The sequence below is a fragment of the Mustela lutreola genome, chromosome 15 (assembly GCF_030435805.1).
Source record: "Mustela lutreola isolate mMusLut2 chromosome 15, mMusLut2.pri, whole genome shotgun sequence".
Lineage (NCBI taxonomy): Eukaryota > Metazoa > Chordata > Mammalia > Carnivora > Mustelidae > Mustela > Mustela lutreola.
In genome coordinates this window covers 49,269,908-49,282,961 of record NC_081304.1, presented here as the reverse complement: position 1 = coordinate 49,282,961, position 13,054 = coordinate 49,269,908, and the positions used below count along the sequence as shown (strand labels likewise).

Below are 13,054 nucleotides of genomic sequence, written 5' to 3'. Positions count from 1 at the left end.
AGTGCCTTTGGCTCAGGTCATGATCCCAGGGTCCTAGGATTGACCCCACATCCGGTTCCCTGATTGGTGGGAAGTCCACTTCTCCCTCTCTCACTCCCCCTACTTGTGTTTCCACCCTCACTGTCTTTCTGTTGAATAAATAAAGTCTTAAAAAAAAAAAAAGAAATCTGAAGAGTTCTTCAGATGGAAAATGAGGGATACCAGAGGCAAACCTGAAAAGGTAGGAATGAAGAATAACAGAAATGGTGACTATCTAGGTAAAGCCTTTGTTTTTTTTCTTAAATGCTTTAAATTTTTTCTTCTTAGATTCTTTAAAATATATATAATGTTTGAAAACCAAATTTATAATATGGTCTGTGAATAGCAAACACAACTTGGAAAAACCAAAACAAAACTGGAGGTATCACAATTCCAGGCTTCAAGTTACAAATCCGTGGTAATTAAAACTGTATGGTATCAGCATCAAAATAGACACCTATATCAATGGAATAGAATGGAAAAGCCAGAAATAAATAAATAAATGGAAAGCCAGAAATAAATAAATAAACAACTATATGGTCAGTTAGTCTTTGACAAAGGGGGAATGAATATACAATGGGAAAAAGACAGTCAAAAAATTGTATTGGGAAAACTAGACAGCTACATGCAAAACAATGAAACTGGACCACTTTCTTCTACCATACACAAAAATAAATTCAAAACGGATTAGAGACCTAAATGTGAGAACTGAAGCCATAAAAATCCTAGAAAAGAGAACATTTAGTAATTTCTCTGACATTAGCCATAGCAACATTTTTCTATATATGTCTCTTAAGGCAGGAGAAACAAAAGCAAAGCCAAACTATTGGTACTACATCAAAATAAAAAGCTCTGCACAATGAAGGAATCAATCAACCAAACTAAAAGGCAACTTACTTAATGGGAGAAGGCATTTGCAAATGACCTATCTGATAAAGGACTAGTATCCAAAATATATAAAGAACTGATACAACTCAACACCTAAAAAACAAATACTCCAATTTAAAAATGGGCAGAAGACATGAACAGATATTTCTCCAAATAAGACATCTAAATGGCCAAAAGACACATGAAAAGATGCTCAACATCACTAATCACCCCAGAAATGCAAATCAAAACTCCAATGAAATATCACTGCACACCTGTCAGAATGCCTAAAATCAACAACACGAGAAACAACAAGTGTAGGCAAGAATGTAGAAGAAAAGAAACCCTCTTGCGCAGTTGGTTGGAATGCAAACTGGTGGAACCACTGTGGAAAACAGTATGGGTAGTCCTCAAAAAAATAAAAATAAATCTAACCTTTGATCCAGTAACCTCACTATTGGGTATTTGCCCCCAAAATGCAGAAACACTAATTTAAAGGGCTATGTGCACCCCTATGCTTATTGAAACATTATTTACAATAGCCAAACTCTGGAAGCAGCCCAGGTACCCACTGATAGATGAATGGGTAAAGAAGTTGTGTTATATTTTATATAATGGAATATTATTCAGCCATAAAAATAATGAAATCTTGCCATTTACAACAACATGGATAGAGCTAGAGAGTATAATGCTGTACTATGGAAGTCAGCCAGAGAAAGATAAATACCATATCATCTCAATCATATGTGGAATTTAAGAAACAAATGAGCAAAGGAAAAAGAGAGAAACCAAGAAATAGACCCTTAGCTGAAGGGAGGTTGGTTGCAGGATGGGGGAAATAGGTGATGGGGATTAAATAGTGTATTTACCATGATGGAAAAAATGTATAGTAAGGTCTGATGGGGTTTCCAGTGTTTGTATATGTAAAATGTGACAACCACAACGGAAAAGGGGAGGGTAAATGGACCAAATAGTGGTAAGATTTGTATACTCTACTTGAAGGGGTAAAATATTTATTCCTAGTAATATATGAAAAGTTAAATAAATATTGTAATCCTGGAGTATATATTGTAACCACTAACAAGTGAAAAAAAACCTCAATAGAAACATGAAAAATAATAAAAATGTCAAATAATCCAAAAGAAGGTGGGAAATAAAACAACAGAGAATTGAAAAACAGAGGAAACAAACAGAGAACAAGTAATGAAATGGTAGGTCTAAATCCAATCACATGTACAATTACATTAAATATAAATGTTTTAAACATACATATTACAGAATTGATATTGTCCAAATGGATTAAAAAGCTGATCCAAGGGGCGCATGGGTGACTCAGTGGTTAAGCCTCTGCCTTCGGCTCAGGTCATGATCCCAGGATCATGGGATCGGGCCCTGCGTCGGGCTCTCTGCTCATCAGGGAGCCTGCTTCCCTCTCCCTCTCTCTGCCTGCCTCTCCGCCTACTTGTAATCTCTCTCTCTGTGTGTTAAATTTAAAAAAAAAAATCTTACAAAAAAAAGTTGATCCAAGTATAATTTACCTGCAAGAAACTCACCTAAAAGTTAATGCAAAGAAAAAAAATAAAAGGGTAGGAAAAGATAAGCCTTGAAACACTAATCAAAAGAAAGTTGGAGGTGTCTGTATTACTGTCAAACATAGTAAAATTGTGTAAAGAGAGTTGTACATAGTATTCTGTTATTACCCTTACCGTATTTGTAGATTCTGTAGTGATGTATCTTACAAGCAAAATTAACAGAGATAAAGATAATGCTGAAAGAGTCAATTCATCAAGAAGACACAACAATCTCAAATGTGTATAAACTTAACCTCAAAATATATGAACGAAATTGATTTTAAAAAGTTGAAATGGACAAACCCATGGTTATAGTTGGAGATTTTAACATTGCTCTGTAAGTAACTGATAGAACAAATAGACAGAAAATAAGCAAGGAAATAGAAAAACTGGAGGTCCCTGGGTGGCTCAGTGGGTTAAGCCTCTGCCTTCAGCTCAGGTCATGATCCCAGGGTTCTGGGATAGAGTCCCACATCAGGTTCCCTGCTCGATGGGGATCCTGCCTCTCTCTCTGCCTACCACTCCTCCTGCTTGTGCTCTCTCTCTTGGACAAATAAATAAATAACATCTTAAAAAAAAAAGAAATAGAAAAACTGAATAACACCATCAAACAACTTTATCTAATTGGTATTTCATACAACACTTTATTTGATAAGAGCACAATACACGTTCTTTTCAAATGCACATGAAACATTCTGCAAGACATACCATATAGTGGGTCATAACACAGGTCTTAACAAATCTGAACAAACTGGAATCATACGAAGCATGTTCTTTAAATAATGGAATTAAAGAAGAAATCAAGAACAAAAAGGTAACTGGAAACTTTCTAAGTACCTGGACATGGAAGAACACACTTATAAACAGTTTATGGGTTGAAGTTGAAGTCTCCAGGGAAACCAGAAAATATTTTGAACTGGATGAAAATTAAAATATAATATATCAAAATTTCTGAGATGCAGCTAAAGCAGTGCTTAGAGAAAATAGTATGGACATTGTATTATAAAACAAGTTCTTAAATCAACAACTTAAACTTCCAAGAAAACTACAGAATAATATCATTCATGAACATAGGCACATAAAACCTCAACAGAATATTATCAAATTGAATTCAGCAATAGATAAAAAGTCATACAATGACTAAGCGGGGTTTATCTCAGGAATGCATGAGTTGTTCGTTGTTTGAAAATCAGTGTAACGCATCATATTAACAGCCTGAAGGAGAGAAACTATATGATCATATAAACTGATGCATGCAGAGAAAGCATTTGTCAATATTCAACATGCATTCATGATTAAAAAAAATACTCTCAGAAGACTAGGCATAGAAAAAGGAACTGCTTAATCAGATTTTTAAAAAGTGCCTACAAAAAGCTCATAGCTAACATGATTCATAATGGTGAAAAAATGAATTCTTTCTCCCAAGATGAGGAAAAAGGCAAAAATAATTTTTAAAATCCTAAAACAAAACAGCTAATCAACTCCCAAATATCTTGATATTTAAAATCTTTGGGCCTTGGGGCGCCTGGGTGGCTCGGTGGGTTAAAGTCTCTGCCTTCGACTCAGGTGATGATCTCAGGTTCCTGAGATTGAGCCCTGTGTCTGGCTCTCTGCTCAGCAGGGAGCCTGCTTCCCTTCCTCTCTCTCTGCCTGCCTCTCTGCCTACTTGTGATCTGTCTGTCAAATAAATAAATAAAATATTTAAACAAAATAAAATCTTTGAGCCTTCAATTTTTATGTAAGAAACAACTGGACAATGAATATCATGGTATCTCCTACTTATTTCATATCTGAGGAAACTATGAAGCATACATACTCAGTGCATAGTATATTTTTCTTAGTTTTTCACATATAACACATATGCCATAATCTTTCGCCCTTTCACAATTTAGTTGTATAATTCAGCTGGTTTTTGTATATTACAAGGCTGTGCAACCATCATCACTACTTAATTCCAGAACATTTTCTTCACGCTAAAAAGACATTGATTTCCCATTAGTAGTCACTCGCCATTCCCTCCTACATCCTCCTATCTCCTGGCAACAATTAATACTTTCAATCTCTATGGATTTGCCTAATCTGGACATTACAAATTGAAATTATGCAATTTGTACCCTTTAATGTTTGGCTTATTTTACTTAGCATGTTTTCTTGGTTCATCCATGTTGTAGCACATGTCACAATTTCCTTCCTTTTCAAGGCTGAATACTATTCCATTGCATGGATATACCACATTTTGTTTATTTGTTCATCAGTTGATAGGCATTTGGGTTTGTTACTACCTTTTAGTTATTGTGCATAATGCTCTTAAGGGCATCCCTGTGTAAGTTTTGGTGTGAATATAGTTTTTACATATTCTTGGATTTATACAAAGGAATGGAATTTCTGGGTCAAATGATAACTAAGTTTAACTTTTCAAGGAACTGCCAAACTGTTTTCCAAAGCTGTTGTACCATTTTACAAGCCTACCAGTAATGTGTGAGATTTCTTGTTGCTTTATGTGCTTGCTACATTCAGAATTTCCATTCTTCTCAATTTTTGCTGTTCTGGTAGGTGTGTAGTGGTATCTCCCTGTGGTTTGGATTGGCATTTCCTTAATAAGCAATGGTGTGGAGTGTCTTTTCTGTGCTTCCTGGTCATACCTTCTTTGGAGAAATGTCTATTTATGCATGTTGCTCATTTTATGATTGAGTTATTTGTCTTTTTACTCTGAAGTTGTATGAGTTCTTCATGTACTCTGAATGAAAGTCCTATTCCAGATATATGATTTGCAATTATTTTCTCTCATTCTGTGGGTTATCTTTTTACTTTCTTGGTAGACCCTTTTGAAGCACAAAAGCTATAAAATTGTGGTGACATCCTTTATTTTTTCTTGGGCAGGGCATATTTGAAATATACCCTAACATCCCTTTTCTTTTCAGTCAGCTAGCTTCTCCCTCTTTAGCCAGGTTAAGATTTCTAAATTCTAAAAGTTCTCTCTATATATCAAATGAAAAGAATGTGTCCTATGCTTTGGAGAGAACTCCATACAAAGGGAGTTTCTAGATACCTAGGGAGCTATGGGGAAATCTTCCAGAACCAGGAGCTTGAGAAGAAAGTTAGGTAGGGAAGCAGTCAGATGTTGGCCCTGGCTTCTCACCCTGAGTCAGAAGTCTCAAGGGGCAAGTCGGTTAGAAACCACAGCATTCCCAGAGCTCCCCAGGCATCAACACGGAAGAGTTTAAGCTTTCTCTGAGACAGATCATGTGAACTGAGTGCTGGGTCAATGTAGACCCTTACTGGCAGGCCTGCAGTATCCAGGGGAGGTGTCTCTAGCATTAAGTGGACCTGAGATAGTATCTTTCACAGGTTATGCTGTGACTCACACATGCCCAGTGCTGCGAGCAGAGTGGTTAGAACATGGGGGCTGCAGTGTGGGGACTTTGTGAAGAATCAAAAGGCCAGGACCACAATCTTCAGGAGCTGGGGCAAGCAGACCACCACAAAAGGCTAAGGTGGTCACATGCACCTCAGGGTAGACCAACTTAGGGATCGGGGCAAGTACAAGCAGCTATACCCTGTGGAGAGAGCAAGAACAGTGGGCAGATCCAAGCTTCTGCCCTGCTACCACCAAAGAGACATTAAGCTTTCTTCTTGTGGATATCATGTTGGCAGGGTGGGATTCCCCAGTAAACAGTAGCCTGGACCCTGGAAGAAGAACAGGCTCAAGGGTAGGGCTGTTCTTTATCTTTATCTTTAAGGATATCTTTATCTATTTTATCCAAAGACAATGTTTTGTCCTCAACCAATATGGCGAAATAATCCTTTTTATTATAAAAATCAGCTCTTGTACACTCTGGGCTATTTTTAATTCAAGAAGAACTTTTTGCATGCCTTTTGTGTGCCAAGCATAGGAAGGAACCTGGGGAAGTATGTAGTGAATCACAGCTTTGGCCTGTGAGTGAAAGAGAGAACATATGGAAAGCCTTTGGCACACAGCAAGTCCTCAATAAATGTGAGTTCTTTTTTTTTTTTCTTGAAAGATTTACTTATTTATTTTAGAAAGAGAGAAGGGGGAAGAGGCCAAGGGGGGGAGAGAGAGAGAGAGAGAGAGAATCTCGAGCAGACTCCCCCCTGAGCATGGAGCCCCTTATTGGGCTCAATCCCATGACCCTGAGACCATGACCTGAGCTGAAATCAAGAGTCAGATGCTTAACTGACTGCACCTCCCCCCAGGCACTCTTGGCAGTTCTCTGTTCCACCCTAACCAGTTAGCAGAAAATCTAGGTTAATGCAGAGATTGGAAGATCATGTGATGGGAAGGGTTGGTTTGAATTCATACAGGCTTGAATCACAGGTCAAATGTATTAGTTCCTAGCTGTGTGACCTGGGAAATATTACATCACCTTTCTGAGGCTATGTCTACCCTGTGAAATGATGATGCCTACTTCATAGGGTCATCGTGAAGATACAACAAAATAAAGTGCTTGTATGCTGTGTGTAGGTCATCACATTTGATAGAAATCAAGTATCAGGTAACACAAGATCAACAACTCTCAAGGTGACACAAATGATAGACACCGAGTGTCTACTTTGTACAGGACTCTGTTGTGAATGCTGTAAGTGTAAAAAGTCATGTGATTCCACAAGAACCCTAGGAAATGGATGCTATTATTATTCCCGTTTTGTAAATGAGGAAATCTGTTTAAAGACATGTCAAAGTGCCAGAATCATGATTAAAACACAGGTGGTTGAAGTCCAGAGGCTGCAGTCCCCAGTCACTGCACTGCAGGGCAAACATCAGGTGCCAGGCTCCAATCAAAGTCACTAATACAGAGAGACCATTGCATGGAACCTGGTGCATGAGAGAAACTCATTTAAGGGTAGACGTCATTTATGTCCACTGTGTCATTTGGAGTCTGACTGGACTGAACTGAATCCCAGCTCTAATGCTTGCTGGTGACTTAGTGTATTTGCAAGCTATCGATGTGTAAAAATTACCCCCAAACTTAGAGACTTGAAACAACAAACATTTACCATCTCACCATTTCTGAGTTATAAATCTGAGAGCAGATGAAGTGGGTGGTTCAGGGTCTCTCAGGAAGGTATAGTCAAGATACCAGTTGAAGCTGCATCATCTGAAAGCTTGACTGGGGTGGAAGGGTCTGTTTCTAAGATGGCTCGCTCATGTGACCATCAGGGGAACTTCCGTTCCTCTCTGGATGTTGGCAAGTGGTCAGAGTTCCTTAACATGAAGACCTCTCCATGGGCCTCCTTGAGTGTCCACAAGCATGGCAGGGAGAGAAATGGGAGAGAGAGAGGTCACAATGTTTTATATGACCTATTCTTGGAAGTCACAAACCATCATTTTCACCATAGTATTAATCAGAAGTAAATCCAGCCCATATCTAAGGGCACAGGAATTCGGCTCCATTTCTTGAAGGAAAAAATATTAAAATCATTTGTTTCAAATGACCACACCAAGGGGCAATTATTAATCTCTCAGTGCTTCAGTGCTTTTATCTTTTAAAATGGGTTAATATTAGTATTCTTCATGGCAACTTTGTGGAATTAAGTCAGACAATTCACACAAAGAGCCTAGATGGTGCCTGACACAAGAGTAGGTAAGCATTTGTATGTTAGCTCTGATTACCATTTATTATCAGCTATTCAAACATGGCTGTACCTCTTGTCCCTTAGTCCCAGTGTTGTCACCTGTCAAATGAGATCAGCAATATCTGCTGTGTTCAAGGCACACAAAAATTATTTGTTGAATACTTACACGAATGAATTTATTGAACACAGACTGTATGCCAGGCCCTGTTCTAAGCACTAGGGACATATAACCAAACACACCATGCAACACACATTATCCCTGTGCAACATACATTCTAAAGTAGAGACAAAAAATAAAAACCCATGAGTAAACAATAAAGCAAATAATTTTATTTTTTAAAAGATTTTATTTATTCATTTGAGACAGAGAGAGAGAGGGGGAGGGAGGGAGCAAGAAGCTGAGCCAGAAGCCCAATGTGGGGCTTGATCCCAGGATCTGGAGATCATGACCTGAGCTGAATGCAATCGCTTAACAATCTGAGCCACCCAGGCACCCCTAAAGCAAACCACTTTAGAAATAAAAAGCATGGCGATGTATGCAAAATAGAACAGAATGGGATACCACCAACACACCCACCAGAATGACTAAAAAGACTGACAGCATCAAATGTTGGCAAGTATATGGGACAAACAGAACTCTTATACATTCCCTGTGAGTGTGTAAAATGGTGCAATTGGTTTGAAAAATATCTGCCAGGTTTGTTTTAAGATTTTATTTTAAAATAATCTCTAGGGCACCTGGGTGGCTCAGTGGGTTAAAGCCTCTGCCTTCAGCTCAGGTCATGATCTCAGGGTCCTGGGATCAAGCCCCGCATCAGGCTCTCTGCTCGGAGCCTGCTTCCCCCTCTCTCTCTGCCTGCCTCTCTGCCTACTTGTGATCTCTGTCTGTCAAAAAAATAAATAAGATTTAAAAAAAAAAGCCTAAACACATAACCTTTTTCTAGGACTCAATGATCTCACTTTTAGGTATTTACTCAAGAGAGAAAAAAAGGCGATCTCCGAGTGAGGCAGCAAGATGGACGCGGGATTCTTCCGCGGAACAAGTGCAGAGCAGGATAATCGGTTCAGCAATAAACAGAAGAAGCTACTGAAGCAGCTGAAATTTGCAGAATGCCTAGAAAAAAAGGTGGACATGAGCAAAGTAAATTTGGAGATTATAAAGCCTTGGATAACAAAACGAGTAACGGAAATCCTTGGGTTTGAAGATGATGTTGTGATTGAGTTTATATTCAACCAGCTGGAAGTGAAGAATCCAGACTCCAAAATGATGCAAATCAACCTGACTGGGTTTTTGAATGGAAAAAATTCTAGAGAATTTATGGGAGAACTGTGGCCCCTCCTCTTAAGTGCACAAGAAAACATCGCTGGAATCCCTTCTGCTTTTCTAGAACTGAAGAAAGAAGAAATAAAACAGAGACAAATTGAACAAGAAAAGTTGGCTTCTATGAAAAAGCAAGATGAAGACAAGGATAAGAGGGATAAGGAAGAAAAAGAAAGCAGCAGAGAAAACAGGGAGAGGTCTCGAAGCCCAAGAAGACGCAAATCCAGATCTCCTTCCCCTAGAAGATGATCTTCCCCTGTCAGGAGAGAGAGAAAGCGCAGTGATTCTCGATCTCCCCGTCACAGAACCAAGAGCCGGAGTCCTTCCCCTGCTCCAGAAAAGAAGGAAAAAACTCCAGAGCTCCCAGAACCATCAGTGAAAGTAAAAGAACCTTCAGTACAAGAGGCCACTTCTACTAGTGACATCCTGAAAGTTCCTAAACCTGAACCTGTACCAGAGCCTAAAGAACCTTCTCCAGAGAAAAATTCCAAAAAAGAAAAGGAGAAGGAGAAGACCCGACCAAGATCTCGGTCACGTTCCAAATCAAGATCCCGGACAGGGTCTCGCTTTCCTTCTCATACTCGACCTAGACGACGTCATAGATCCCGATCAAGATCATACTCACCTAGAAGGAGGCCAAGTCTGAGAAGGCGGCCATCTCCTGGAAGAAGAACCCCACCAAGACGAATGCCACCTCCACCCAGGCATAGAAGGAGTAGATCTCCAGTGAGACGAAGAAGGCGTTCATCAGCATCCTTGTCTGGAAGTAGCTCATCATCCTCTTCGTCTCGTTCCTGGTCACCGCCAAAGAGGCCTCCTAAGAGGACATCCAGCCCCCCTCGAAAAACTTGTAGGTTATCTCCTTCAGCGAGTCCTCCCAGGCGAAGGCATAGGCCATCACCTCCAGCAATTCCACTGCCAAAAACTCGTCATTCCCCAACACCCCAGCAGTCAAACCGTACAAGAAAAAGTCGTGTTTCTGTCTCTCCAGGGAGACCTTCAGGTAAAGTGACAAAACATAAAGGTACTGAGAAAAGAGAGTCCCCTTCACCAGCACCTAAGCCTAGAAAAGTAGAGTTATCTGAATCGGAAGAAGATAAAGGTGGCAAAATGGCTGCAGCAGATTCTGTGCAGCAGAGACGTCAGTACAGACGACAGAACCAGCAGTCTTCATCTGATTCTGGCTCCTCTTCTTCCTCAGAAGATGAGCGACCCAAGAGGTCCCATGTGAAGAATGGTGAGGTAGGCAGGCGGCGGAGACATTCCCCTTCCCGGAGTGCCTCTCCATCACCTTGAAAGCGCCAGAAGGAGACTTCCCCTCGCGGTAGATGGAGGAGGAGTCCCTCCCCACCACCCACCAGAAGGCAATGTTCTCCTTCTCCTGCCTCTCCTCCTCCTCGTAGGCGCAGATCTCCCACACCGCCACCACGTCGAAGGACTCCTCTACCACCCCGCCAGCACTCACCTTCTCCAAGAAGATACTCTCCTCCAATACAGAGGAGATACTCTCCTTCCCCGCCTCCAAAGAGAAGAACAGCTTCTCCCCCTCCCCCTCCTAAACGAAGGGCATCACCATCTCCACCACCAAAGCGTCAGGTCTCCCATTCTCCACCTCCCAAACAAAGAAGCTCCTCAGTCACCAAGAGACGTTCGCCTTCATTATCATCAAAGCATAGGAAAGGGTCTTCCCCGAGCCGGTCTGCACGTGAGCCCCGGTCACCACAACCAAACAAAAGGCATTCGCCCTCACCACGGCCTCGAGCTCCTCAAACCTCCTCAAGCCATCCACCTGTTCGAAGAGGAGCGTCGTCATCACCCCAAAGAAGGCAGTCCCCTTCTCCAAGTATTAGGCCCATTAGGAGAGTCTCCAGGACTCTGGAACCCCAAAAGACAAAAAAGACTGCCTCACTAAGCCCTCAGTCTGTAAGGAGGGTCTCATCCTCCCGATCTGTCTCAGGATCTCCTGAGCCAGCAGCTAAAAAGCCCCCAGCATCTCAGTCTCCTGTCCAGTCCCAGTCCCCCTCAACCAACTGGTCACTAGCGGTACCAGTCAAAAAGGCTAAAAGCCCAACACCAAGCCCATCTCCAGCGAGGAACTCAGACCCAGAAGGAGGTGGAAAGAAGAAGAAGAAAAAAAAGGACAAGAAACACAAAAAACACAAGAAGGAAAAGGCCGTGGCGGCAGCCGCAGCAGCAGCAGCAGCTATCACCCCTGTGGCCCCTACTGCCCCCACGACCACATCAGCACAGGAGGAACTGGAGGCAGAGCCCGAGCCTAAGAAGGAGACCGAAAGCGAGCCTGAAGACAACCTCGACGACTTAGAAAAGCACCTGCGTGAAAAGGCGCTGAGATCGATGCGGAAGGCTCAAGTGTCCCCACAGTCTTAGGTGGCAATATGTGTCACGATGTACATTTTATTTGGTTTGTACGCAATTCAATTTCAAAATTGCTAAAATGTGTTTGAGCTTTAGACTATAACATTTGTTGTAATAATTGCTAGGTTGAAGTTCACCATGTAAAAAAAGGGGGGGGCATGGATTTACATTGCAAAAGGTGTCCACAGTGTATTAGTGACATTCTTTCATTGACAGCTGACATAAATTCATTTATAGTGAAATATTTTAAGTCAAAAAAAATTCCCCTTTTTAAAAAAGGGGGTTTCAATATTGTTGGCATTCTTATGGTTTCTTTTTAAAGGCCTTGGCTATTCTCAGAGGTTTTCCTTTCTATTCATTTTTTTCTTTATTTTTTTCTCATTTGAGTCTTAGCACCCATTTAAGTTATGATGCTTCCAACCTTGTATGGTTTGCAAGCTTGCCCAGAAATAAGACCACTGTTGAACTACCACAAAAGTATAAATGAATATTTTAATGCCACAATATTTCCTGTTGCCTGTGGAGTCTCTGCTGAAACGAATCAGGATTTGAACTCTAGGATGAGACAAAATGAAAGCATGTTGTTTGCCAGGACACTGTGGGTTTATACTGATGTGTAACAAGTTGATTTGGAACACTGGAATTTCATTCTATTCTGTTTTTTTTTTTTTTTTTTTTTTTTGTAAAGGCAATTAACTAGTCCCAGGAAGGATCCTTCAGTTATATAAAAGTTTGTTTTATGAAAAAAAAAAAAAAAAAGAAAGAGAGAGAGAGAGAAAAAATCCACACAAAGAGTTGTATGATTCATAGCTGCTTTATCCATGATAGTCCAAAACTAGGAATGGCTCGATGCCCATCAATGGGAGAATGGACAAGCTGACATATATTCACGCATTTAAATAGAACTCAGCAATAAAAGAAATTTCTGATACATACAACAACACGAGTGACTCAAAAACATGCGGAGTGGGAGAAGTCAGTCACAAAAAAGTACACAGCATAGGATGCCACTTATAGTCCTAGAATAGGCAAAACTCATTCACAGTGAAAAAAATTAGAATAGTGGGAGATGGGGCTGAAGGAGAAGAAGCGGGATGGAACTTTCTGGGAAGATGGAGATGTTCTACAGCTGCACTGTTTGACATGCTGACCAGACATGTGGATTATTTAAATTATTTAAAGTTAGCTAAAATGGAAAGCTTGGTCCCATAGCTGCAGTAGGCACCTTTTAATTATTCAACAGCCACATATGGCCAGTAGCTACTGTATCTGGATAGCATTGTTCCACATCTTCCTAAGGATGCAT

At 40.6% G+C, this 13,054-nt stretch overlaps 1 protein-coding gene across 1 annotated transcript; it reads left to right on the top strand.

The window, feature by feature from the left end:
* The first annotated feature begins 9,048 nt into the window (after window positions 1–9,048).
* On the top strand, window positions 9,049–12,511 carry LOC131816502 (serine/arginine repetitive matrix protein 1-like). The gene is given in 1 exon segment (XM_059149306.1): window positions 9,049–12,511. A coding segment is annotated over 1 exon segment (2,694 nt). The 5' UTR covers window positions 9,049–9,066; the 3' UTR covers window positions 11,761–12,511.
* Window positions 12,512–13,054: the final 543 nt, after the last annotated feature.